At 39.9% G+C, this 27,986-nt stretch overlaps 3 protein-coding genes across 4 annotated transcripts; all 3 read right to left on the reverse strand.

Moving 5' to 3' along the window:
• Positions 1–4,316: 4,316 nt before the first annotated feature.
• LOC149383949 (F-box/FBD/LRR-repeat protein At1g13570-like) lies at positions 4,317–7,071 on the reverse strand. 2 transcript variants are annotated; one of them, XM_089628227.1, is made up of 5 exons: positions 6,903–7,071; positions 6,728–6,809; positions 5,654–6,460; positions 5,390–5,545; positions 4,317–4,812 (listed from the first exon to the last, which is right to left on the reverse strand). In XM_089628227.1, the coding sequence occupies exons 2-5, from the start codon at positions 6,746–6,748 to the stop codon at positions 4,516–4,518; spliced, it is 1,281 nt and encodes a 426-aa protein (XP_089484353.1). In that variant the 5' UTR covers positions 6,749–6,809; positions 6,903–7,071; the 3' UTR covers positions 4,317–4,515. The 2 variants fall into 2 exon arrangements, with proteins under 2 accessions (XP_089484353.1, XP_089484354.1); XM_089628228.1 differs by lacking the exon at positions 6,728–6,809.
• An 8,459-nt stretch (positions 7,072–15,530) lies between these two features.
• On the reverse strand, positions 15,531–16,124 carry LOC149383950 (uncharacterized). The gene has a single exon (XM_089627955.1). It carries the CDS (start codon positions 16,122–16,124, stop codon positions 15,531–15,533), a length of 594 nt encoding a protein of 197 aa, XP_089484081.1.
• Positions 16,125–20,357: 4,233 nt separating this feature from the next.
• On the reverse strand, positions 20,358–27,435 carry LOC149383951 (uncharacterized). The gene is made up of 7 exons (XM_089627956.1): positions 26,137–27,435; positions 25,726–26,031; positions 23,666–25,230; positions 23,236–23,576; positions 22,405–22,532; positions 21,670–21,753; positions 20,358–20,627 (listed from the first exon to the last, which is right to left on the reverse strand). Exons 1-7 carry the CDS (start codon positions 27,433–27,435, stop codon positions 20,358–20,360), a joined length of 3,993 nt encoding a protein of 1,330 aa, XP_089484082.1.
• Positions 27,436–27,986: the final 551 nt, after the last annotated feature.

A 27,986-nucleotide genomic window follows, 5' to 3' on the forward strand; every position in this document is an offset into this window, starting at 1 on the left:
ACATATTAAATAATGAAAAAAATAAAGTACATAAATATCATGAAAATGTCAGAATTTTTTTTATTCGGGTATCCCTGCTCAGTGTTGGATTTAAAGTATAAACCTATAAGAACTTGGCTCATTCCATGTAAAAGCCAAAAACGGTGGAGACAGATACAGAGAGAACTATGCATGTATATGATCTTAAAACTGATTCTCTGACAAGTAAGGCGGAGCTTGGGCCCAGGGCTCCAATGCCCGTTAACTTTTGAAAATTATAATTTTTACTCTAAAAACTTCTATAATTTTAGCCTAAATTTATTTAATTTTTATAAATTTGCCCCCACTGAATTATTTTTATCAAATTTGCCCCCTCATTAGAATTCCTAGCTCCGCCAATATCCATGACATTCAATACCATACCTTGTGCGGTTGTGATGACATTTAAGTCAAGTCTGTCGGGGAATTCGATCGCCGAAAAGAATACTCACTTTATATAGCCTCGAGCTAGATCGTTTAAAGAAGGGGGTAAGAATATATTCTTTTATTATAATTTCTGTAGAGATGTAGAGAAGAGAAATATACCCGGAAATGTTACAGGCGAGCCCAGATGATGACGACTTGTTTTGTTGAGCGACGGTTTTGGAATTATACGGAAACTGATGAAATTGGGAATTATTATTATTATTATTTACTAACTTATAAGGTATAGGTTATAACCCGCATTTACTTCTTTTAAAAAAAAAAACCCCACGATTTTTAAGGAGAAATTTCATGAATTAAACTTCTTAATTGGTCTATTTTTTTTTATCAGATTTTAATCGGTCTAAATTAAGGGAGAGTTAGCATACTAGCCCAATCAACTCACCAATATTAGGAGAATAGCTCAAGTTTGAATAAATTAAGTGAATAGCCCAATTAATATTTCACTACCTAAATTACCTTCATATATAAGAGCAAAACTCAATTTTTCCAAACCTAAACCTAAACTCGTCCTCGTTCATTTCACGCCACCGATCCACTTCACGCCGTCGATCGCCGCCGATCCATTTCACGCCGCCGCGTCGTCGCCGATCGTCGTCCATCCTCGTTGCTAATCCCTAACACATCGCCGGCGAAATCCACCATAGACGCCGTCAAGATCCGCCATAGACGGCATCGATTCCGTTGAGCTCCGACGGCGGCGATGCTCGACCGGAACGAACCAGATTGACTCGAAAATCGGTGGGGGGAGAGGAATCGGCGGCGACGATGGAGGGGATTGAGTAGAGGCACTTTGTAAATTCGCGAATCGGTTAATTTAATTAACCTACTGGAGTGAGTTAGGTTAATTAATTAACTGATTCGTGAATGATTTGAAATTCACAAAAAATTTACAAAAATCACAACTTAAGTCAATTGATATTCAAAGCATTCAATTAATTAACCTAATTCCGAATTCAATCTTTTAGTAAATTAACTTTACTCACAAAAAAATCAGAACCTAAACTAATATTCAACCAATAAGTTAATTAATTAACCTAACTCACTCCAGTAGGTTAATTAAATTAACCAATTCGCGAATTTACCAAGGGCATTATGGTCTGAGCCGAAAATATGAGCTATTTGCTTAATAAAATGAAACTTGGGCTATTCCCCCAATAAAAATGACAAACTTGGTTAGTTACAACAAATTTCACCTAAATTAATTCAGAGACTCTTTGCATCATTTTATGCTTAAGATATATAAAATAAAACAAAACCCCTTGCACTAATTAATATCTTTCATCTTTCATTCACCACTTCGAAAAGAACCTAAAGTGTATTGCGTGAATATAATCCGTATTCATGATGAACAAATAGCAATAGAGATAGTGGCGGACCCAGATTTTAGAAAAATGAGTAAAAAAAAAAACAATTTAGACTGGAAAAACAATAAATAAATACTCTTGAAGATTACACCCGGGTCCGCCTTTGAACAGTGGTATAACAAATTATTTTTATATTCCGATAAAAATCCCTTACTCTAATTCTCCAAACTACATTATTAAAACTCGAAAATTAAACCACACCCTGCACTAAACATCATCCAGGGGCTTCGGAGCTGGACGACAACGACAATGGTACGTCACTCAATAATGATGGCCACACGACACCAAGACGAAGGGGCACAATGATGACGGTACTACAACAAGAATACATCGGCAAGACGGCGGGACAAAAATGGACAACGATGTCATTTTAAATCGAAGTATAAAACGACATGATTTCATATTAAAAAATATTAAACAAATTCCTAAATAAGTATTTAAATTATTCCTAAATATACTAAATTAATTTGCATATGCAAATTCTTTATCACAAATCAAAGTAATCAAAAGGAAAAAATATTTATATAAATTAAATTATAATATAAAGTTGAGAATCCGTTGTGTTTTCTAGCTTTTTTTTAGTTGAGAAAAATAGGAGAGAAATTTTGATGTTTACCACTTTCAAACATAACAAATAATTTGATTTTTTTTTTCATGCATTCTCCCTGCTATTATCATTTTTCTTCAAATTTCCAATTTCTCTTACATTTTTCGGGTTCCAAACGGACCTTAAAAGACGGTTTCTATATTTCAAATAAATAAATGCTTTAGTATGACCTATTTACCCATACGTTAAACTTTTAGTATAATTATCTAATAATTAATAAAATAGTCCAAACCAAGAAAAGACATATGCAATATACTAAGTGAGAGTTAAGCATAAACTAAAGTATATTTTTTATATTTAAATAGTTAAACTATAATTTTAATTAAGGATAGTTATTTAACTATTTTAAATCATTTTTTTTTTCTATAAAAGGAAATGTCAATAACTTATCGGATGAGGTATTTATTTATTTATTTTTCTAAGATCGGATAAGGTGTTTGTCAAGCCCGGCCCATGCGTAAGGCAACTTAGGCCATTGCCTAGGACCTCATAATTTTTTGAAGAAACAAAGGTCCGATTTCAAAAGACTATCAAATTTAACATAAAAAATCTATCTTCTTTTGAAGGCCTTGTTCAAGAAATTAAGCATGTGGAGGCCCAATATTTTGCTTTCATCGGCAAAGAGTCACTTATATTACAAATGATGACAATCACTTTAACGTTTAAACATAATAATGGGCCTTTTTTTTAAACCATAAGTCTTAATTTTGAAATATAAATTTGAAATAGCTATATAGGCATACCGAAGATCTTTTTTTTTGTAAGCTAAATTGTGCTTGCCACTTAAAAAAATAAAGTAGGGAATTAAATGAAATTGGAAAAAGTTTACTTGGGAAAGAAAGAGCAGTGATTTTTCACAAATTTGGATAAAAAAAAAAAGAAACATTTGGTTCCATATAATATATATATATATATATATATATATATATATATATATATATATATTTGTGAAGGTTTAGGTTTTTTTTCGAGTTGTGTTTAGTTAGATTACTTTATATATATATATATATATATATATATATATATATATATATATATTTGTGTGTGTTAATTTGCTTTATTAGACATGAGAACATAGATATAACTATTGATAAGGGAATTGTAATATTTTGATTTTAATTATAATTATAACTTATTTTTTTTTAAATAAATCATCATTTCTTAAAAAAAAAAAAATTAAAAGGTCGAATTTTTTTATTCTCGCCTAAGGCCTCAATATGTATTAGGCCGGCCACTGCCGGCCTTGGACTAAGGCAGGCTAGGCCCAGGCCTAGGGCCCAATATGTGGATGGGCCCCAAAAAATTTACATTTTTTGCTTATTTTTAAGAAAATTTACATTTTTTACCCTAAAAATTTACACTTTTGGCCCGTTTTCTAAAAAATTTATATTTTTTACCCCGAAAATTTAAATTTTTATTAGTATTATAGAGACCCCGATGAGTTTGGGCCGGTCCTGGTGTTGGTATAACGTATAAGAGATCGACCACGCACTTGTATTTGAAAAGACTGCATGTTATTACTAGTCACCCGCGACTTCATGATTAAGTCACATGTTTGACTTTGAAAGCATGTATCCCAAAGCTACGACCACGGCAACGTACCGTTCATCATATTTAACACGTACTACTGTAATATCTCGAAACCCGTCGAACTATTTTATCGAATTTATTTGACGAATACTCTTGATAAACCTACGAAATCTATGGTAACCAAGTTTTGAGATTTTATCGGAAACCTGCAAAATGACCTGAAATCTCGCTTCTCTCAACCTACCACCCGGTTGTCCATTTTTTTAGTCAGCTAATTTTTTGCAGAAATTGTACCACAACCACATGAGTTTTTGTGAGCGCAATGTCCCAACGCTTTGTCGATAATAGCACTACTACTATATTCATAATCTTGGAAATAGATTTTCTAACAACGTCCAACACAAAGCATGATGTGCCAGTTTTGAGGCATCTTAAAAGAAAGAACGAGAAAAATAAACTAAAAATATATTTACTTCTCTTAAACTTCGCAAACTAAAAGAAATTTTGATTTTCACTATAACTTTCCTCTATTCTTTAGTAACCAACAACTCACTTGTCCAACAAGATGACCGTTGCTTTTGGGGAGCCACGGCGAAAAGACAACAACTGGTTTGTAACTGCTTTATAGCCATCGTTGCACACGCTCTTGAGGCTTTCAGTGTGGAATTTTATGACCATCCTTTCAAGAGCAAGCGAATTCGAAAGCATGAAACCGATGAAATCCATTTCAGCTTTCGTTGCATGGAAAGCAAAGATTTTGATGGATCGAAGATTGGTGAATGGGCGGTTCAAGCTGTCAGATTCCCAACCTTTGCTACTTGCCTCCAAACTTCCAGAGTCAAAGAACTACATAAGTCAAGAATAGAGATTATCACATAAAAATTATCCTATTAGGATTATACTAAAATAAAAGGGTATTTTTCTTAAAGCAACAACAATTGTTTTATGGTTGTTTAAAACCACGACATTTTCTAAAATATCATAAAGCTGTAGATAATGAAAATCGCATTTACTAACATTTTTGGTTCAGTCATAGTTCTATACATTTTCCGATGGTTACAAAATACTGATTAGAAATGGGTCAAAGTGATATATTTGAAGTGATACGACGACCTCGTGTTTATTTATTAGATTTCGAAAAATGCAAGGCAAGAAATGAATTACAACATGACTCACGTACTTCTATATTCTTGTTGCAATAGTTCATTTTCATTCAGTCTTGGCTAAATGCCTAAAATATTGACGAACTTTTAAAAAGAATTATGAATTATTATGCTACATCATCCATTATTTTTTTCTTTAACAAAATGTATACACAAAATTAATGTCCATTGGCTTTTAAATTTATAATGTATAAGTTTTACTATCTTTCAAATAGAATTAATTTTACAATTAAGTATTAATAAGTGTCAAGATAACTCACCCAGATGCGTAGATATTTCAGATTAGAAGCGCTTCTTAGCAGGCAGAGAAGAAGTGAAGTCCCTTTGGCATCGGAAAGTTTGATTTCGGTCAATAGATGACGGAGACAGACTAATGGAGCAGGAAACTCTCCTGATACTTCCTTATCAGTGATAAGCTAGAGTACGAAAAAAATAAGATAGTCATGAACTGGGGACACGAATATATGGTTCATTGGACAGACTAAACAAACCATCCCAAAGATTGAATCGAGCTTAGCTTTTACCTTCAAAGCATCATGTCTAAGAAAAAACGTTTTAAGCCGGGGCATACCAGCCAAAAGTCCTTTCCAGTAGTTTTCATTCATATGATTGTCACCGTAAACTTTCGCAGACACGATAAATGATTGTATACGAGGGGTATTTTTAAGACTAACATGGACGACATTTGTGTTGAATCCCAAGTTTCGCAGATTTGGAGCTTCGATGCGGATGTAGTGGTCTGCGTAAAGACCATAATAAATAAACGTCTCAAGCAAAGGGGAGCCGGAAATCATACTCTCGAGCACATCCCGGTCGACCACAACATCCTTGAGAATAAGGTCCGTCAAACACTTGAAACCCTTAAATGTCGACGGAGGTTTCAAAACACAGCTGGTTAATAACAAACGTGTCAAGCTCTGACATGAAAACATGAGAGATGGCATCCGAAACGACATTCCAAGAGGCATCTTCAGTATGAGTGTTCGTAGTGGGTGTCTTGATAAGCAAAGAATCCATCTTTCTATCTCACTGTCTGGGATTTTATGCATAAAGGACATCTCAAACTTTCGGATCGGGCCAGAGTGGTGCGAGAAAACATGATCTACAACTCTCACAAGCTCATCGGTCACGCCAAGTGGGAAAGACTGACCATCAAACACCAAGTTTGGTATCCATGAATACTTGTACCTCCACTCTCTCGACAATATACTCGTCTTCGTTGCGTCCTTGATCGGCAAGAACGATAATATTTCGTCTATAACATTTCCTGGCAAGTCGCTTATTCTATCTAACTCCATGCTGCCATTGGAGCTAGGTGATGTTCTTAATTTCTGTAATCAAACAGCAAACATCAATAGAAGAAAAAAGTACAGTACAAAAATCCCATGAAAAATGTCCGAAAACTTCGATTTGGGTATCCCTGTTCAATGTTAGATTTATAGTATATACCTATAAAAACTTGGCTCATTCAAGGTATGTAGAAATTTGTTCTTTGTTATTCGAATGTATAAGCCGAAACTAAGGAATTACATGTATGCCTTGAATATCGGATCTGGCAACATGCATAGAGATAGATTTTATGAAATTCAATACTATACCTTGTGCTGTGGTGATGACATTATAGCAAAGTCCGTCGGAAACTTTGACCGGAAGATATATCCAATTTATAATAACCTCAAGCTAGATCGTTTAAATAAGGGAGTCAGTAAATATGTATTCTTCAATTATAATTTCTTTATAGATGTAGAGACACAAGAAAGAAGAGAAACTTACCCAGAAATATTCAGGCGAACAAATTGTGAATTCGAATAGAGATTAAATAGGCCAATGCCCAGACGACGATGATTTCTACTGCTGACTCAGTGCTGAGCCACGGTTTTGGGATACGGAAAGTCGGAAACTAACGAAATTGATAAATTTATTTATTTATTTATTTTGAGGAAGCCTCGGCTAATCAGAAGTTGTAAGTTATAACTTAATGGGGAAATAACACATTTAGTTTTAGTGAAATGTCGAGTTTAACCTTCGATTTTCAAAAATGTCGAGTTCATACCATCTGTTTAACTAAAATGACGAAATTATACACTCTGTTTAACTAAAATGACGAAATTATACCCTGAAATAGACAACAGTGTCACGAATATTCTTTTTATTGACTTTTCATTGACGTTGAATATAATATTTATATATAAACACCAATTATCTTTATTCATTCGCGCCATATATGTAATTTATTTAAAAACTAAAAAATAAACAACAGTCTCTTAATCGTGAAAAACACAGAAAGAGGCAAAGGGGTAAACATCGATAGTTGATAGTCATCAAAATCGCATATTCGAACAGAGAATCCAAGATTTAGAGTTACAATTCGAACACGGAATGAAGTCATTTCTTATGAGGTATGAGTTTTATTATTTAATTTCAATTTAAGGCTATTTTTATTTCAAAATTGAGAATTTGGAAGTTAGGGCACTGATTTATATTTGATTTGGTTTTTCTTATATAGAGTTAATATCAATGAAAGAGAGATTTGTGACGCTGTTATTCATTTCAAGGTATAATTTCGTCATTTATGTTAAACAGAGGGTATAATTTCGTCATTTTAGTTAAACAGAGGATATGAACTCGACATTTTTGAAAACTGAGGGTTAAACTCAACATTTCACTAAAACACAGGGTATAAATGTGTTATTTTCCCTAACTTATATAACCCCACGATTGTACTTCTTTTTTTTTTTTTTTTTTTTTTCGGAAACGCATTTACTTCTATTATGTAAAGGATTCTCCCAGATGGCATGAACTAGCCAATTCAAACTATGGCTTTTCCAAAATAGTTATAGTTTCATTAGGTTAGACAAAATAGCCACCACTCTCTCCACAAAAAATGAGCACGAGCATGGCCGATGTGACATAGACACGAGCATGGCCGATGTGACTGAGATCGTAAGCAGTGACTCCACAGACATACATTCCCACATTTCCTTCCACTTTCGGCCTGAAAACTTCCTTCTTTCTGCTCATTGTGTTGTGGAGCCAGAGCTCAGAAGACGACGAATTCTCTGTCGCTTTTCCGACGGAACTGCCTCGAAGGCTCTGGGCGATCGACGGTGACGCGCCTGAGGAGCCGAGGCATCAGAATCGGATGGGCTTGAAGAACAAGGGGTGAGCCGAGGCATCAGAATCGGATGCGCCGAGGCATCGGAATCGGTTCTGCTTCAGATCCTCGTCTCCGATGTCGGATCTGATGCACGGCTGGATCTGTTGGATTTCCAGATTGTCATTAAATTTAATCTTGCCTTCATTAATTTTAATCTTGTCTTCATTAGGTATAACAAAATAGCCAATTGAGAGTACTACGATTTTTAATCCTGCATCGATTAATTTTAATCCAGCGGTCATAAACCTTACATTTTGTCTTTATAGTTCGTTGGGATTAAATTTAATCCATCCTAGATTAAGTTGGCTAGTTTGCTTATAGTTGACAAACTATGGCTATTTTGCAAAAGCTTAAGTTCTATTTGGGTATATAGCAGCTTGACCCCATTGTAGCGAAATAGCAAAAAATGAAACTATGAAATTTGTTTTTAGCCTATGTTTCACAACTTTTAGGGAAATAGTCAACATGATTATATGGCAATAATTAAGGTCTTATTTACCCTTATTTATTAATAAATTCGTCATTTTCTCTCTCCTATTTTTTTTCCTACACTTTTTTTACATAAAAACTTCAAAAAACCATATCTATCTCATATGAACTCGAAATTGAGTGATTCCAAATCATACGGATTCGTGACACCGAGATCTTCAAAAATAGATCCATTGTGTTTGATGAAAAATAATGTTTAATACCATAGATGTAGAAAAATCTACCTTAAATATTATATATTTTTCCGTCATTTAAGAAATTTTCATTATTATTAGTGGCATAAAATTAGGGTATAAATTCGTTTTTTTTTTTTTTTTGTTATTAGTTGTTATTGATCTATCATGTTTTTTTTATTCGAGTGCAGTGCATTATACATTATTTATCAAAATCAATATATGTTTGTTGTCTTGCACAATGTTCGCTATTTACTACAATTAATCACTATAAACCGTTAAAACCGTCTACAAAAATCAAATAAAAAGGCAAACAAACATATATTGCGGGGAGGGGATTTATTTTTGGCGAAGTAAGTCACATCAATTTCTCTTTCCTTACTTCTCTCTACACGAACCGTAAACTTTTTTTTGCTCTAAACGGTGGAGAGAAGTGTCTCTCCTTCTCTAGATACTTTTGTGTCTCAATTTGCGGGGAGGGGATTTATTTTTTAAATATTTTTCTCATATATTTTTTTCTCTTTTTGCTGCAAATTGCTTCCATCGTTTCTTCACCACCATCATCGTTGGCCTACGATTTTGTTCCTAAAATTGCTTTCTTCAACGACTCGAGCCGCTGACGATTGCGAAGTTCTCGTCCTCAACGAATAGAATATTTATGTTTTTGTTTGTCGATGATTTTTCTGTAACTTTTTTTATTTTTTATTTTTTTTTATGTTGTTGTGTAACAAGAGTACTATGTGCAAATTGCACGTGATAATGGTTTTTGGCAACTAAATGTAATTATAGTGTGTAAGTTTTTATGCTATAAACAATTTTTTTTTTTTTTTTAATGTTAAAGGTAAAAAATTATTATTTTATCTACTATTTGTGGTTATATTTAACTTTGATTATGTTTCTATTTTTAAAAGAGCATAGTCCTAAATAGTTTATGTTTATGTCTCACTAAAGAGTCACACCGCGCAGCCACCATATTGCCGACAAGCCACGCCGCCAAAACCGAAGAGGGTTTCTTGGGAAGAGAGAGAGGAAGCCTTCGGTCTATTGAGGGTGAGAATTAGTAGTGCGTCACATAGTCCTAAATAGTTGTTTGCAGTTTGAAAACATTATTCCTAAAATAATTTAAAACACTCTCTATTTAAAAAATGTTGCACTTTAAAACTGGTATTCTTGTCATTTTCCTAAGTACGTTTAACCATGAATAGCCCAACAATATTAAAGGCTCACTTCTAATTTTTATTTACTCAACCCAATTCAAAAGAGTAAAAGAATTGACCCCAAAAAAAGTTATCGGGCGCATTTAGAACTTTTGAAAACTTAGATTAGAAAAAAGTCTCAAAATAAAAGCTAAGAAAATTAATGGTGGAATATGATAAAAAAATATATACAAAAATTTAGGTAACTATTATGTTTAAACGTTTGAGATTACTATATAGCCAATTTTTTATTCGATAAATAACCACAAACCTGACGTGACATTGTTTAGGCTTTTTATGCATTTTTTGTTTTCCCTTTCATTTAAATTTTTGGAATTGAGTTTAAAGTTTGAATTTTTTTTACGTTTAAATTTTAAATTTAACAAGAGATAATTGGGTAATTAATTTTAAATAAATTCCTACAATTTAGCAGCCTATTATGGGATTACGCGAGAATTTTTGTTTCAAATAAACCAGCCACTAATGTCAATAAATCTTCAAATAATTTCTAGATTTTTTAAACCAATTATTTTTTTTCAAATTTTCCAAAAAAAAAAAAATCGTTCTTATATTTTTAACATCACAATCAAACGAAAATGTCTCGAACCTTACTTTTATGACAATTAAGTAAATAAGAAAAATAAATACAAAAGAAAAATAAAATGATATTTTATTAAGGGGATTTTTGTACAAACATATATAAGATAGTCATACTTTTTTTTATTTTTTATAATTTGACTTATTAGATTTTGATCCTAATAGAGGTCATATGGTAGGAATAATTTTTTTTTTTTTTTGCTCAAAACTTGATAGATGGGTGTTGATGTCGATTTTTAGATCGATCAACAATCACAAATGAAAGGTGAAGTGATAAAAATAATTTAAAGAGGTTTAGAAAGACGTCGTATAAGAAACAATTTAATAATAAAGAACTATAATAATATACGAATATTAATTACTTTTATTAATTTAGAGAAGGTTACAAATGGACGAAGTGACGAACTCAACAGGTCGAGCTCAAGATCGTGAATATAAGAATACAAAATAGAATTAATTGAAAACTGAGATGTAGAGCTTGCGTGTGGGAAAATCGTCATCTCCTCTTCTATTTATAGACGAGATGGAACCTTTTGGCCGAAGACACGTGTTCCCCGATCCACTCTCCTCGCCGAGGTCGTAGTCGTCCGAGATCTGGTCTTCGCGGCGTAGTCTACTCTTTGACTGATCCTTCTGATTAGGAAGACGTGGACGAACTGGAGTCTATCGAACCGGGAAGTGTTGCTGGACTTGGGCCGACCTGCAGAGAGCGAGTCAGGTCCAAAATTGATTTCGCGGGCCGCTTCTCAAATGGATTGTGGGCTTCAATCGGGCCTAAGCCCATCTGAAACGATATTTTAATATTTGAGTTTTTATACCCCCACAATTAGCCCCCAAATATTTTGAAAATATTTCGAATATTTTGAAAATATTTAACGCGGGGAATTCGAATTGTTCCGAATAAAAATGGGGGAGATTGAAGATTTAGGACCACGTGGCGTCGTGTGAGAGCGCGTCTTCTTCACACGTGGCGTGTCGTAACCATATTTCCTAGGTCGTAGTCGAAGAGTCGGAGAATCTGTTATCTTTGCAGATATCGAGGGAAATATTTTTGATTTGATTCGATCCGTTTTCCGAAATCATTAGATTTTTTTTGGGATTTTGGTTAATAATGAAACATATAAATATGTAGACCGAAGAGTCGCTTCTTTTCATTTATATTCTCATCGTCCGCAGTTAAAAGGTAATTCTCCCTCTTTCTTACTTTCTCGCTTTCTTTCTGATTTCGAGTTCTCTCTCTAAGTTCTTTAGGTTACTTGCACTTCGGCTATTATCGACTCTCAGTTCGACTAGCGAACTCAAACGAGTTTATAGATTTAAACACTTCGCACGTAGAACACCTTAGAACCAGATGTCGAACTCAGAACTTCGTCCGTCGGGGTCTCAACCTTTCGGGAATGAGGATATCTTATTGCCCTCAGCCGTGACTTCGACCGATCTTAGGAGGATTCGTGAAAAATACCAGATCTCCCCAGAAATTAACATCCTTCTTCCTCCTCCTGGGGCTACAGCTGACACCGTAGTGGAGGGTTATTGTTGTATATATGAAATATGGCTGGAGAAATGTGGTTTAAGATTTCTCATCCATCCTTTCCTATTCGACTTCGCCTAGACTCTAGGGTTGATCCTTCCCCAGATGTGTCCGAACTTTGTTAGGATGGTAATGGGTCTGATAGTTGTGGCCTACGAGGAAAAGATCGAACTCACTTTGATGGATTTAGTCCGTCTTTGTGTGGTCAAGGCGAACTCAAAACACGATCCGAAGTGTTTTTACCTCTCGAAAGCCACGGGAAAAGGGTGTGATCTCGGGCCTTCCTTCGAAGGACAAATTTTGGGGGAGGCGATATTTTTACTTCGTTGTGAACGAGCATTCACTCGGGGATCGAGCTCGTTCTTTCTCGTCAAAATGGGCGAGCTCGCCGAGTATGCATAAAATTTAGTTCGCCCGTATTTATATTCTTTACAATGAGATTTTTATTCATCATCATTTTTTTTAAAATATTTTTTTTAGAAAAAATCAAAGCGCCACCCCAAGGAGTGGAGTTCGCCGAGAAATTATCGTTACTGCAGTTGGACGAAGTAGAGTAGTCGAGCTTCACCCCTTTCAGATTCATTTCGGCCAAAATTTGGCATTTTCCACCAAATTTATCAGAACACCTAGAGGAAGGTCAGTTCGACGATTTCGACACTGTCTTCTTTTCTCTGCAATTAATTTTGATTGTTATTTATTATATTCTCTTTTTTAGTCGTTGGAGACAATATGAACACTCCGATCAGTGCTCGGGAGGCGAGGAAATAGAAGAATGGGGGTGCCGCCTCGACTTCGGCCCCGATTCCAGCTGTTCCAGCGGATACTCCCGAGGTCGAAGTGACCGGGGTTCGCTTAGTATCCGAGATCCCGCTCGTCTTGGTGCCTTCCGACGAGGTACTTGAGACGGCCGAAGATGCCCCAATAGGCGTCCAAGGAGCCGGGGTACCTGAGGCCGAGGAAGATCAAGCCCCCGGGATCGAGGACGACTCCCCTGAGGGGGCCGAGAGAGTTCGAGTCCACGAGAGGGCCGAGGTCGCGGGCGTGGCCAAAAAAAGAAAGATGCCGGCGAACCGAGTCCCCGAGGGGGGTGCTCCCGGAGAGCGGAAGAAGAAGAAGAGGAAAGAGCCGGTTCCCGAACGTGTCGGCCGGGATGGGGAAGAGCCCACCCCTGAGGCTCCTGTGACCGCAGTGACTCGGGCGGACAAAGGCAAAGCCGCAGTTGAAGGAAGCAAGTCTTCTTCGAAGTCGAGGTCCGGGGGCCGAGATGACTCCGCCCCTGCTGCTCCCCGGAAAAAGAAACACGTCATCAATTTTCATTATGCGCGGGATCACCTGCTGTGTGACGATATTTACTCCTCGACGGGGTTTTTTCGTCAGGTGACGTGTTCTGGGATGGAGCTCCCGAAGGTTCCCGAGCTCGCCGAGGCGGACTGGTACAGGATGATGGCTTCGGCCATAACCGGGGTGAGTTTTTTTTTGGAATATTTTTGTGTATAACCGATATGTTGTGAAAAATGATTATTCTGTTATGATCGGACTGATGAAAGTTGGGTTGATTTCAGCTGTCCACCCAACTGAACCGAGGTGTTTTCCGTTATGAGAAGCGCCTTCATGATGCTAAGGTCGAGCAGGAGAAGCTCGCCGAGGTTCAGAAAGGGACAGAGTCTCTTCAAGCAGAGCTCCAGGGGATGAATGACAAGATCTCCACCCTCCAAGACGACCTCCTGGCCAAAGATGCCTTACTGGAGAAGTCGTACGGCAAGGTTGAACGCCTTACCGACAAAGTTCAATTCTTGTCCGTCGACCTCGACGATAAGAAAGAGAAGGTCAAAGGGTGGGCAGCTCATTCTGGCGACTTCGAGAGGGAGAGAAATAAGCTAGCGGCCGACCTGGGGGCTCGGGATAAATAGCTGAAGGACGCTTTGGAGGAGATCGCCCGGATGAATATAACGGTGAAGGCGGAGCGAGATCGGGCGGTGCATACGGCGAAGAAGGCGACCTCGCTGAAGTATCGCGAGCAGATAATTAAACACGGTGCGCAGAAAGAGAAGATGGACAAGGCCGTTCTCATTCTCAAAAAGCTCGAACAGTGCCGGGGGAACAAGGAGCTGATCTCGGAGGCCTTGAAGGGCGAGATCTCGGACTGGGCGACCGAGATGAAGGACACCGAAGACGACATCGCTCAATATGTAGCCGATTACGCGGCCATCTCCATTCCTGAGGTCGAGGACGTCCTGTTCACCCTGTACTCGGATCGATCCCCTGCCGAAGCACCCGTGACCGATGGGGAGACTTTTGTCATTAATGAGCATGGTTCAATGCTTGGCCGTGCTGACGAGGTCCTCAACACTATCCCGGAGGGGAACGAAGAGGTGGCGGCGTTCACGCCTACTCCGGAGAATCGAGATGCCGAGGTCGAACCCCGCGACCAAGCTTGAGTCTTCTCGGCCCGTTCAGCCCCCCCTTTTTTTTAATTCAATAAAATGTTTTTTTTTTGTTTCTGGGGCCCGTGTTTTGGGCGAAGTTTTTATTGGTTCTGATACAATCATAGGGGGCTTCGGTACCTCTATTTTATTTGAATTTATGTTATTATTTTATGCAATTTAGATTTTTAATTTTCCCAAGTTTTTCAGCTCGCCAAAATCTATTATGAATGCATGGATGTTTATTTTTTTTATTCATTCCGTCCGGCTGATCTGAATATCATTATTTCGTTTGTTCCTGAGACAGCTCGAATTAGTATAATCTGTTTAAGTATTTTAGGTCGCTTGTATTCGGCCTAAAATGTTTCCCTTAAAAGTTTCAGATGATTTTGCTAAGTTATTTAGATCGTGATGGAATTAAAAGGTTTCCCTTAGGCCGAGGTGTGGAATTTTTTCGTCGTTCAAAATCTGTTTAGTTGTCCGGAATATTGCTGGTCCGAAGCGTTTCCCTTTAGATTTGAAGCCGAAGTCCGTAATTAAATTTGGTGAAAATTTTAAGTCTTTTAGATCGTCGTGGACCTAAAAAGTTTCCCTTAATATTTTCGGGCGAGGTCGATCCATGTGGGTGCGATCTCTGATGACGCTGTGAGATGTCGGCTCTCGCCAGAGTCGTCGTGAGGTGTTTGCACTGCTAGCCTTCTCCGAGGTCGGGGTCATTGGCCGAGGTGCGAGCTCCGTGGCTCAAGAGGGTATGGGGACTGTGCCTTTGTGGTAAGAGGCTGCCTACGTACCCTTATGCAGGGATCAAGTCGGAGTAGTTCAATTCTTACTGGTTTCAAAAGTAGTATTTTTTGAGGTTCGAGACGTTCCATGATCTTAAAACCGGGATTCCGTTGAGTGTTTCAAGTTCATAAACGCCGGGATAGGTTACTCTGGTGACCCTATAGGGGCCTTCCCATTTTGCCCAGAGTTTTCCGGCGTTTGCCTCAGCAGTGTTTTGGAAGATTTTTCGCAGGACCAAGCCCCCTACATCGAATCTTCTTGTATTAACATCCTTGTTGTAGAATCTAGCGATGGATTGCCTATAACGGGATAACCGTGATAGGGCTGAATCTCGCTTTTCCTCCACTAGGTCTAAGGCATCGCATAGATCCTTGTCATTTTTTGGCTCATCCTCAGGTGCGTATTTTACCCTAAGGGTTTGCACCTGATGCTCAATTGGGATGACAGATTCGACTCCATGGACGAGGGAAAACGGAGTTTCCCCTATCGGCCTTCGCGGGCTGGTTCGGTATGCCCATAGCACGCCTGGCAGTTCTTCTGCCCACCGCCCTTTCTTGGCATCGAGCCTTTTCCTTATGGAGTCAACTATCGTCTTATTTGTTGCTTTCACGTGCCCATTTCCTTGAGGATATCGTGGTGTCGACATTCTTACCTCAATGTTGTTATGAAAGAAAACTTTCTAAACTTTTTCAATATGAATTGCGATCCGTTGTCTGTTATGATCTCGTGGGGAGTGCCATGTCGACAGATTATATTTTTCCAGATGAATGCGGTGACGTCGACGTCTTTTATCAGGACGAAGGCGCCAGCTTCCACCCACTTTGAAAAATAATCTGTTAAGATTAATAGAAATCTTAACCCGCCAGGGGCGACCGACATTGGTCCCACAATGTCCATAGACCATTTCATGAACTGGTATGGAGCCGAGATAGAGGATAATTCTTCTGCGGGTATTTTTATGTTGGGAGCATGGCGTTGGCATTGGTCGCAGCGACGCGAGTGCGCCTCGCAGTCTGCCAGCATAGTCGGCCAAAAGTAGCCTTGCCTCTTTATTCTGATGGCAAGCGCTCGTCCGCCTGCGTGATTTCCGCATTCCCCTTCGTGTACGTCTTCCAGGATTCGTTTAGACTCTTCTGTCCCGACGCACTTGAGGTAGGGTCCTACGAAGCTTCTTTTAAACAGATTTCCATCTATGATGCAAAATCTCGCGCTTCTCAGCACGAGCTTGCGTTTTGCCATCTTATCGGATGGGACCGTACCAGTCGTGATGTAATGTAGTATTTCATCTCTCCAATCCCCCCATTCTATTGTTATGACCGCGGTAGTGGTTATGGCAATGGAAGGTTGTTTGATTGTTTCGACTGGGATGAACCTTTTGAGGTCCGGATCCGAGGTAGATGCCAAGGCAGCCAACGCGTCGGCCGAAGTATTTTCACCCCGAGGGATCCTAGTCAGGGAGAATTCTTCGAATTGTTTCGTGAGGTCTTTTACGGCTTTTAGGTAAGCTTCCATTCACTCGTCCCTTGCCTCGTACTCTCCGGAGTATTGGTTTGCCACGAGTTGGGAATCGCAGAAAGCTTCTACTTTCTTTGATCCAACTGCGGTCGCCAACCTAAGTCCGGTGATTAGCGCTTCGTATTCGGCTTCGTTATTTGATGCGACGAAGTCGAGCCTGAATGATTGTTCTATGGTTTCATTGTTAGGGGGACGTCAGGTGTATTCCCACTCATGTCCCTTGCTTCGATGATGCCCCGTCCACTTTAAGTGTCCAGGTGCCTTCGACTTCGGTCACGGTAGGAGTTTCCCTCGGGAGTTCGATGATGAAATCTGCTAAAACTTGCAATTTTGCGGATGTCTTCACTCGGTACTCAATATCGTATTTGCTCAGCTCCACGGCCCACTTGGTTAATCTTCCTAATTGATTAAGGCTATGTAGGAAACTTCTGAGAGGATATGAAGTCATTACTATTATGGTGTGAGATTAGAAGTATGGTCGAAGTTTTCGCGCTGCGGAAACGACGGCCAAGGCCAGTTTCTCCATAATAGGATATCGAGTTTCAGCATCGACTAACGACTTGCTTGTATAAAAGATTGGTCGTTGGTCCCCTTGCTCTTCTCTGACGAGTACTCCACTAACTGCCGCTTGAGACACTGCGACGTATAGATAGAGTGGCTCCCCCGCAACGGGTTTTGCCAAGATTGGGGGTGTCGATAGATACTCTTTCAATTTTTTGAACGCCTCTTCGCATTTGTCATCCCATTCGAGCTTCTTGTTTCCTTTAAGGAGCCGATAGAAAGGAAGACATTTATCTGTAGACCGAGAGATGAAGCGGTTGAGGGCAGCGATGCGTCCCGTCAACCTTTGAACTTCACGCCTATTACGGGGTGAGGGCATCTCTCGCAAGGCGTGTAATTGATCCGGGTTAGCCTCAATTCCTCGTTGGGTAACTAAATACCCAAGGAACTTGCCGGATGATACTCCGAACGAACATTTGGTGGGAATGAGTTTCATCTTATATTTATTCAGTACCTCGAAACATTCCTCCAAATGCCCTATGTGGTCGTTCTCCCTTAAGGATTTTACCAACATGTCGTCGATGTACACTTCCATCGTCTTCCCTATCTTTTCTTTGAACATTTCATTGACTAACATTTGATAGGTGGCGCCAGCGTTCTTTAGTCCAAAGGGCATGACCTTATAGCAATACGTGCCTCGGTCGGTGATGAAGGCTGTTTTTTCTTGGTCATCCGGATGCATCAGGATTTGGTTATATCCTGAGAATGCGTCCATGGATGAGAGGATTTCATGCCCCGCGGTCGCTTCGACTAGCTGGTCGATGTGGGGCAGTGGAAAGCAGTCTTTGAGGCATGCTTTATTTAGATCAGTGAAGTCAACACATACCCTCCATTTCCCATTTTTTTTCTTTACGACGACAGTGTTTGCCAGCCAATCCGGGTATTTCACTTCGCGGATTGAATCTGTACTGAGCAGTCTTTCAACTTCGTCGTTGACTACCTGTGCCCTGTCGGGACCGAGCTTTCGTTTTTTTTTGTTTTACAGGTTTAAAACTGGGATTGACGTTAAGTTGGTGAGACGTGACGTCGATGCTTACTTTGCATATCTTTGGTTGACTAGGCGAAGGTGGATTTGTTTCGTTTCAAGAAACAGATCAGTTCTCGCCTGATGCCACCTTTAAGCTTAGTTCCGATTCCGACACACTTGGAAGGATCGGAGCCATCGAGCTGTACTTGGACTGTTAACTCAGTACTTGGCACATCGAGGGAGTCGAGATCTTCTAGTGTGGGAACGCTCCCAGCCGACTCCACACTCATTAATTGCTATTGCTCTTCTTTGATTGCTTTGGCACAATGTTTGTGGCTAGTGAGATAGCAACTGCGGGAGGTTGCCTGATTACCTCGGATCTCTCCTATTCCCCCAGGCGTAGGGAAACGAATACATTGATGAAAGGTTGAAGGCACAGCCCTCATCATATGTATCCACGGTCTTCCCAAGATAATGTTGTAAGGGGAGGACAGTCTAGTACTTGAAACTCTACTATTTTGTTGATTCCGTGTGTTTTTACGGGCAACCTGATTCTTCCTAAGGATGGAGTAGTGGACCCATTGAAACATGTTAAATGGGTTTGTTCTCTTTCGATCTCGTCTTCATCGATTCCCATCCTTGCCAGGGTATCCTTGAAAATAAGATCTACAGAGATGCCTCCATCGATTAGAACTCTCGCAACCTCATCGTTAGACACGTCGATCGTGATCACGAGTGCGTCGTCGTGTGGTTCGGTTGTCCCTATTGCTTCTTTTTCGGAGAACGAGATTTGAACATCTTGTTCTAATCTGATTTTGGTAGTTTGGTTACTCAATCGACGTTGATGTGTTTTGATTGAGTTAACCGTTTCGTTGCAAAACTTTGAGCCGCCCATTATGAAGTCAACCTTGTGTTTTGCAACAGTCGGCAGGGAATTTGGTTCCCCTTCCTCATCGGGGCTTGCTCTCATGGGGGAGGGGTTGCCCATTCCCCTGTTGTTGCTATTAAAGACCTTCTTTTTTGGCGAGGGTCCTAGATCGACATCTTTTAGTTCCTCATTTGCATATTTCTCTGCTAGGGCCTTACGCATGGTCTCGCAATTAACCGTGTCGTGGCCGTTAGCCTTGTGGAAACTGCAATACGCATTGGGATCCCTCGTCCATTTCTTTGCCTAGGGACCTCCCTCCTTAATTTCATCACCGACATTGAACGTATAGTTAGGAGGAGCGTGTTGCTTTTTGGCGTGAGGTATGGCGTCGTGGGGATTAATCCTGCGAGGGTTATTCCCAGTGTTTACGGGCCTGACCCAAGTATTGGAGGGTAGTTTCTTTTCGGCCGCGCATTGCCTCTCGTAGGAAGCGAATTCCTCTTCAGCCTTTACGTAATTCGCAGCTTTATGAATTGCGTCCTCTAGTGTGAGGGGCGGTTGACAGTCATTTCCAATTTCATCTTTGAATCGTGCATTAACCCGTTCCTTAGAGAGGTTATGGCAGACTCGTGGCATACGTTAGAGATTTTCGAGAGTACTTCCTTGTAACGGATCATGAAATCCTTCAAAGATTCGTTCTCTCTCTGTTGGATCCCCCATAAGTCTGCTATGGTCAGATCGTCCTCCACGAACATCGAATAGTGTTTCAGGAATGCAACCGATAGCTTATTGAAACCATCAATGGAGTTTGGTTCGAGTTTGGAGAACCATTCCAAGGCGGGTCCGGACAAGCTTTCAGCGAATAGTTGGCAGTATCCTGCCTCTAATTCTCTCTCAGCGAGTATAACCCGTCCCATTGCGACTCTGAAGGACAATATAAATGCTTTCGGACTTGAGGTGCCACTGTATCATGGAAGGCGAACCTTTCCGGTATCTCCCAGTTGCACTTCAGTGATATTTCTGGCGAAAGGAGTTCGCCTTGTTTCTTCAACGAGACGATCTATCTCGGGAGCCGAGCTGGTCGCAGAATGAAATTCTGAACGAACAGCTCTCAGCTCGGCCGTTTTAGATTCCTTGAACCTGTCCAGTTCGGTCATACTGGGTTCACCACCACGAAATAGGCGATGTCCCGATTGTGCCGGACTGGCCGCAGTTGCACTTACCGGACCCTGACGGGTCTGATTCATCCCACCAAAACGCTGGGGGTGAATGTTTAATAGATCGCTGGAGGGCGAGGTCCCGAATCAGTCGGGAAAGACCCGGACGGTGCTCCCCCGAGCGGAGGCGAAGGGTGTCCGGAAGGATCGATCGTGACTTCTGTCGCGACCTCGCCAGCAGCCCCCCCCAAGCTGAAAGCTTGTGATGGGAGACTGGTCTGTTCCTCGGGTGACCTGTATCCCAGAGAAATCCAGACGGACTCCGGGAGGGATAGCTCGGCTTGTTTGCGCAACCGAGGTTGCTTGGCGAGCTGACTCAGAGGCGGTCATATCTCCGGATCCCACTTGAGGATCCGGGGTGTTTTGAGGAGTCGAGAGAGTATTCAACCGGTCATTAAGAGCACGGTTGGTCTCGGCTTACTCATCTATCTTTTTGGTCAGCATATCCAGGATTGCCCTGATCCCCGGGGGGATCTCCTCTCCGGATTCGTAATGAGTCGGAGTGGAAGACATGATTTTTTTTTTTTACGAACTGCTTCTTCCGAGATTGGTCTTTCTGAAAATTCCCACAGACGGCGCCAAATTGTTGATGTCGATTTTTAGATCGATCAACAATCACAAATGAAAGGTGAAGTGATAAAAATAATTTAAAGGGGTTTAGAAAGACGTCGTATAAGAAACAATTTAATAATAAAGAACTATAATAATATACGAATATTAATTACTTTTATTAATTTAGAGAAGGTTACAAATGGACGAAGTGACGAACTCAACAGGTCGAGCTCAAGATCGTGAATATAAGAATACAAAATAGAATTAATTGAAAACTGAGATGTGGAGCTTGAGTGTGGGAAAATCGTCATCTCCTCTTCTATTTATAGACGAGATGGAACCTTCTGGCCGAAGACACGTGATTCCCGATCCACTCTCCTCGCCGAGGTCGTAGTCGTCCGAGATCCGGTCTTCGCGGCGTAATCTACTCTTTGACTGATCCTTCTGATTAGGAAGACGTGGACGAACTGGAGTCTATCGAACCGGGAAGTGTTGCTGGACTTGGGCCGACCTGCAGAGAGCGAGTCAGGTCCAAAATTGATTTCGCGGGCCGCTTCTCAAATGGATCGTGGGCTTCAATCGGGCCTAAGCCCATCTGAAACGATATTTTAATATTTGAGTTTTTATACCCCACAATGGGTGGGTAACAAAAAGGAGGGCGTATTTTATTTGATTTTTATTTTTTTAATTAATTACATGGAGAGGAGCGAATAGAAAAGATAGCGAATTTGAAGAAGGGTGAACAACTTTTTACCTCTTGTATTTTCAATTTGTAAGGCTTACGATTTCGAGTTAGTGGAGAGTAAAAGCAAAATGTCAAAAATAAGTTCGGAGGTATTTTTGTCTTAAATGGTAAATGCGTATAATTTTCCAATCGTTTTAAATTAAAATGTGTAAGAGATTAATATGAAAAGTTTTGATACATAAAATTCATTTTTCTTTAAAAATCAAGTTAACCGCAAACCACGGAGCAATTTGAACGGTGTGCCAGCATAGCATCATTTGTACTAAATATTCATAATCTTGGCAATAAATTTTCTAACAATGTCCAACACAGAGCATATAATGTGCCAGTTTTGAGGCATCATAAAAGAAGGAAACATACCAAAATCTAATTATCCTATCTCTCTTTTTCCTAAAATTAAAGGTTCAAACAACTAGATCCCTGAACTAAAAGTCACTTGTCCAACAAGATGATTGTTGCTTTTGGCGAACCACAACGAAAAGACAACAATTGCTTCGTTACCGTGATCGCTGCTTTATGGCCATTGTTGCACAAGCTCTCGAGGGTTTCAGCGTGGAAGTGTATGACCATCTTCTCAAGAGAAAGCGAATTCGAGGGCACGAAACCGATGAAATTCATCTCAACTTTCGCTGCACGGAAAGCAAAGATTCTGACATATCGAAGATTGGTTAACGGGCGGGCGGGTCAAGCGCTCAGAATCCAAACCTTTGCTACTTGCTTCCAAGCTCTCTTAGACAAAGGACTACATAAGTCAAGACTAGAGATTATCACATACAATTTATCCTATTACAATTATACTAAAATAAAGTATTTTGATCTTGAAGCCATAGCAATTCTCATTCTAATTCAAGAACTCACACCCTCCACTCCAAACCAGGGCATTTACTAAAATATCATTAAGATGTAGAAGATGAAATCATGTTTTCGTTCTTTCACGATCGAGATCTCAGAGAGAAGAAGAGAGATGAAACGAGAAATTTTGAAAAAGGAAAAACTATTTCATTAACTGAGAATTGGGGACGAAGACCCAATTTAAACATACAAAAGACAAAAGGAAAATTACATAAAAGACCTTACTTAAACGTTTAAGTAAAGGGCAGAAAGGTAAAAGACATAAACCAAAAAAACAAAGAGCAAAGCTAAGCGAAGTTAACTTATACTCGAAGCAACCTAACCATAACTGAAAGATTCATCTAAACTAAACCAAATTTCTCAATACTCCCCCTCAAGGTGGACGAAAGATGTCCTTGAGAGACAGCTTGGATAAGATAGATCTCAATGCCGGAGTAGGAAGGGGTTTAGTAAAAACATCCGCCAGTTGATGGTGAGTACGAATCGGCAACAGCTTCAAAGTTCCACGCTGCACATGGTCACGAACAAAGTAGAGGTCGATCTCTATGTGTTTCGTTCGTTCATGGAATGCAGGGTTGGAAGCGATGTACACGGCGGCTTGATTGTCGCAAAACAACACTGTTGGACTTGACTGATCTATGTGGAAGTCACGTAACAGTTGTTGCAACCAAATCAGCTCACTTGTCGCAGAAGCCAATGCTCGATATTCTGACTCTGCCGACGATCTTGACACTGTCTGCTGCTTCTTTGACTTCCATGACACCAAGGAGTCTCCAATGAACACGCAAAATCCAGCGATAGTCGCCGTGTGTCTGAACATGCTGCCCAGTCAGCATCCGAGAAGCCTTTCAACTGTGTTGAAGTTTGAGCTGAGAAGAAAAGTCCTTGTCCTGGAGCAGCTTTGATGTACCTGAGAAGACGATGCACTGCCTGTAAGTGAGTATCACAAGGGGACTGTAAAAACTGACTCAATATGTTGACAGTGTATGTAATATCAGGGCGAGATATGGTTAAATACAATAAGCGACCAATGAGACTTCGATAATGAGTCTTATCAGTCAAAGGAATTCCTGTATCATAAGACAATTTCAAGTTCGAGGACATAGGAGTAGAAACAGGTTTTGAGTCCAAAAAACCATAGTCCTCAAGTAATTGAAGAGCATATTGTCTCTGGCTAATGACAATGCCGGAAGTGGATCTCGCAATTTCAATCCCGAGGAAAAACTTCAGAGGACCTAAATCACGAAGCTTGAACTTGGAATGTAAGAATTTCTTCACATTTCCAATTTCAACCATGTTAGGACCAGTGATGATAATGTCATCGACATATAAAAGGATGGCTATAAAATTGTGTCCACTGCCACGAGTGAACAAAGAGTAATCTGACTGTGACTGTGAAAAACCAGAAGATAGGATAGCCTGTGTAAAAGTGATGTTCCATTGCCGTGAGGCTTGCTTGAGTCCATAGATTGACTTATGTAGCTTGCAAACCCGTTTAGGAGCCTTCACTTGTTGCTCCCCCTGACCATTATAACCCAAGGGTAAGTCCATATAAACCTCTTCAAATAAGTCACCATTCAAAAAAGCATTGTTTATATCCAATTGTGCAAGAAACCAATTCTGAGAGGCAGATAAAGCAATCAAAACTTTGACAGTGGTGAGTTTAGCGACAGGAGAGAAGGTGTCGATGAAATCAACCCCTTCTCTCTGGTTATAACCCTTTGCTACTAAACGAGCTTTGTGCCGAGCTAAGGATCCGTCTGAGTTGAACTTATTCGTGTAGATCCAACGACAACCAATGGATTTTTTTCCATGTGGTAAGTCAACAACAGACCAGGTTTTATTTTCCTCCATGGCTCGAATTTCCTCTGCCATAGCTTGCCTCCAATTTGGATGTTTGTAAGCCTGGTGATAGTACTGAGGAAGATAATGGCTAGAAACAGATAGGGTATAGGTTGTAAAAGGGTGAGATAGACTGTCATAGGTGCAAACTTGGGATATATGATGTGGAGAAGGAAGTTTAACACCTGGGACTTGAGCAATGATATTGCAGTGATAATCTTTGAGTCTGGTAGGAGCCACTCTTGTCCTATCTGATCTCCGAATGGGAATGGATGGGGTGACTGAGATGTCTTGGTCAAGGGCAGCGCTGACTTCTTCATTCACCAGTGGTAGAGCCTCAGACTGTTGTTGATCATTCAAACCAGCTGTACCTGTCTCATCATTATGTTCACTATGTATAACATCTGTGAGGTCAAGGTTAGGCAATGGAAGAACAGTATTGGGAAAGGGATCAACAGAATGAAAATGAGACTTAATGTCATGAAAGGGAAAAATATTTTCATGAAAAATAACATCTCTAGAGTTGAAGACCTCATAGGTATTCAAATCTAAGAGCTTGTATCCCTTGACTCCTGGTGGATAGCCAATCATGACACACTTGCGTGCACGTGGCATGAATTTAGTCCGATGTCCCTGCAAGGTAGATGCAAAGGAAAGGCATCCAAAAACTCTCATAAAACCATAATCCACATCCTTTTGATACAAAACTTCGTAAGGACATTTGTTATGTAAAAGAGGAGTAGGAGTTCGGTTTATAAGGTACACAGCTGTCATAATGCAATCAGTCCAATAAGCAATAGGTATTTGGGATTGAAAATAAAGCGACCTAGCAACATTCAATAAATGTTGATGTTTCCTTTCAACCACAGAATTTTGTTGAGGGGTTTCAACACAAGAGAACTGATGCAACACCCCTAATTTTGAGAAAAAATCAGAAAAAACTAACTCCTTTGCATTATCAGATCTGAATTATATAATAGAACAAGCAAACTGATTATTCACTAAGGCACAAAAACGAGGAATAATGTTGTGAACATCATTCTTATTTCTCATGAGAAAAACCCAGCAAAACCGACTACAATCATCAACCAAGGTAAGAAAGTATCTAAAGCCTGTGTATGAGGGTACAGAATAGGGTCCCCACACATCACAGTGAACAAGGTCAAAAATCTTTTCAGACAAATGATTATGACTATGGAAAGGAAGTCTACGCTGCTTGGCAAGAGGACAAATGTAGCAGGGTGTGTTTTTATCACAAGAAGAGTAAGACAACTTATTCTTTAAGATTTCTAATCTTTTGAAGGAGAGGTGGCCAAGCCGGTTGTGCCATGTGCGAGCTGTGATCAAATTGGCAGTAGAGGTTGATCCATTCGTCAGCACATATAGGCCATCGAGGCTATTACCCCTGCCAATCATCTTCTTGTTCAGGATATCCTGTATAGTAAAAGAATCATGTGAGAAAGACACTACAATGGATGAGTCTTGTGTCAAAGCATGCACTGACATCAAATTAAATTTGAAATCAGGGACTAGAAGTACATCTTTGATCACTAGACTCTCATTCACACATATATCACCACTAAAGAAAACAGGTATCACCGTATGATTAGGTAAGGTTACAGTAGAATGCTGCAGAGGTTTCAGATTCTTGAAAAGAGATCTATGAGCACATATATGCCGATTGGCTCCTGAGTCTATGATCCATATATTTCTAGAATTAGAAGTACAACCTGAAATGTTGTTAAAACAACAAGAACCTGCATGGAAGGTAGTCATGTTGATGTCATGATGACCTTCAGAGGTGATGGGAGCCGTGAGTTGAGTTGAGAGCATGTTGATGATCTGATGAATTTGATCATTGGTCAAGCTGGTTGTAGCTGTAATGCCTGACTCGGTCTTGCCTCCTTGATGGTTGATCAATCCTTCAGCCACGTTTGCCTGATTCTTTGACTTTGGCTTGAATCCAACTGGAAAGCCATGAAGCTTGTAACACTTGTCAACAGTATGACCAGGTATTTTGCAATGAGTACACATCGGTTTGTCCTTCTTGTTGGATTTCTTTTGATCATTCACAGCCATTGCCATGGGATTGGAATGATCTTGACCACCAATAGAGTCCAGGCTGACAGATCTCTGCTTCTCATCTTGGCACACCATAGAAAATACCTTGTTGATAGGTGGTAGAGGATCCATGAGAAGGATCTGGCCACGCACAGTGTTGAAGGAGTCATTAAGTCCCATAAGGAACTTCATGACATACTCACTTAACATAAAGTTGAGTAGTTCTTTAGATCCTCCACAAGAACACGTGCAGATAGGCTTGTAATTGCTCAATTCTTCCCAAAGAATCTTGAGCTTGGTGTAGTATGCGCCCACACTCAGCTGATCTTGAACGAGGCTCATGATTTCGCGTCTGAGCTCGAAGATTCTTGGACCATTGCTCTGTTCATACCTTTCTTGCAGGTCTTTCCAGATCTCCACTACAGAATCTCCAAAAGCCACGCTTGAAGCTATCTCTTTAGTGCACGAGTTCAAGATCCACGCGATAACGATATTGTTGTACCTTATCCAAGAAACCACACGATTAGGATTGGAGTCGTCAGGTTTTGAAATAGAGCCATCAATGAACCCTAATTTGTTTTTGATCTGCAATGCCATCTTCATCGATCTGCTCCACGAGTGGTAATTCTCTCCATTCATCTGCTGCGTCACCAAGATCATTCCTGGCGAATCTGTATGATGCAAGAAAAACGGATCCACCACATCGTCAATCGGAGCCTTTTGCGACCTAATTCCAGTCGCAGACGTATCTCCAGTCAATGCTTCTTCGGACGTCATAATGAGCACGCCGACACAGGAAGTTGAGAGAGGAGAATCGAAAAAAACTTCAATGGAGATTCGATCAGAAGCGAATCGCGGAAATTTGCTCTGATACCATTTCACGATCGAGATCTCAGAGAGAAGAAGAGAGATGAAACGAGAAATTTTGAAAAAGGAAAAACTATTTCATTAACTGAGAATTGGGGACGAAGACCCAATTTAAACATACAAAAGACAAAAGGAAAATTACATAAAAGACCTTACTTAAACGTTTAAGTAAAGGGCAGAAAGGTAAAAGACATAAACCAAAAAATCAAAGAGCAAAGCTAAGCGAAGTTAACTTATACTCGAAGCAACCTAACCATAACTGAAAGATTCATCTAAACTAAACCAAATTTCTCAATACGTTCAGTCATAGTTCGATACGTTTTTAGATCCTTGCAAGACATCTATATTAAAAAAATGAGTTTAGGCAATATAATTGAAGCGGTACGAAAACCTTGTGATTATTTATTCAATATTGGAAAGAGCAAGGCAAGAAATGAAATTCGACACAACTCAAAATACTT

This window comes from Urtica dioica, chromosome 10, assembly GCF_054948205.1.
Source record: "Urtica dioica subsp. dioica isolate 48M chromosome 10, U.dioica_male_clone48M_v1_H2, whole genome shotgun sequence".
NCBI classification, from domain to species: Eukaryota; Viridiplantae; Streptophyta; class Magnoliopsida; order Rosales; family Urticaceae; genus Urtica; species Urtica dioica.

Excerpts from the sequence above, each read along its gene's own strand:
- LOC149383949 (XM_089628227.1), bottom strand. The coding sequence starts at position 6,748 with ATGTCATCACCACAGCACAAG. Across the intron at positions 5,546-5,653 it reads TTAGACATGATGCTTTGAAG|CTTATCACTGATAAGGAAGT; the intron begins GTAAAAGCTAAG and ends TTCGTACTCTAG. Across the intron at positions 4,813-5,389 it reads TGAAATATCTACGCATCTGG|TTCTTTGACTCTGGAAGTTT; the intron begins GTGAGTTATCTT and ends TGACTTATGTAG.
- LOC149383950 (XM_089627955.1), bottom strand. The coding sequence starts at position 16,124 with ATGTCGACACCACGATATCCTCAAGGAAATGGGCACGTGAAAGCAACA.
- LOC149383951 (XM_089627956.1), bottom strand. The coding sequence starts at position 27,435 with ATGACGTCCGAAGAAGCATTGACTGGAGATACGTCTGCGACTGGAATT. Across the intron at positions 25,231-25,725 it reads ATGTGTGGGGACCCTATTCT|GGACATCGGACTAAATTCAT; the intron begins GTACCCTCATAC and ends TCTACCTTGCAG. Across the intron at positions 20,628-21,669 it reads ACCTGACTCGCTCTCTGCAG|ACCCGTCAGGGTCCGGTAAG; the intron begins GTCGGCCCAAGT and ends GGGATGAATCAG.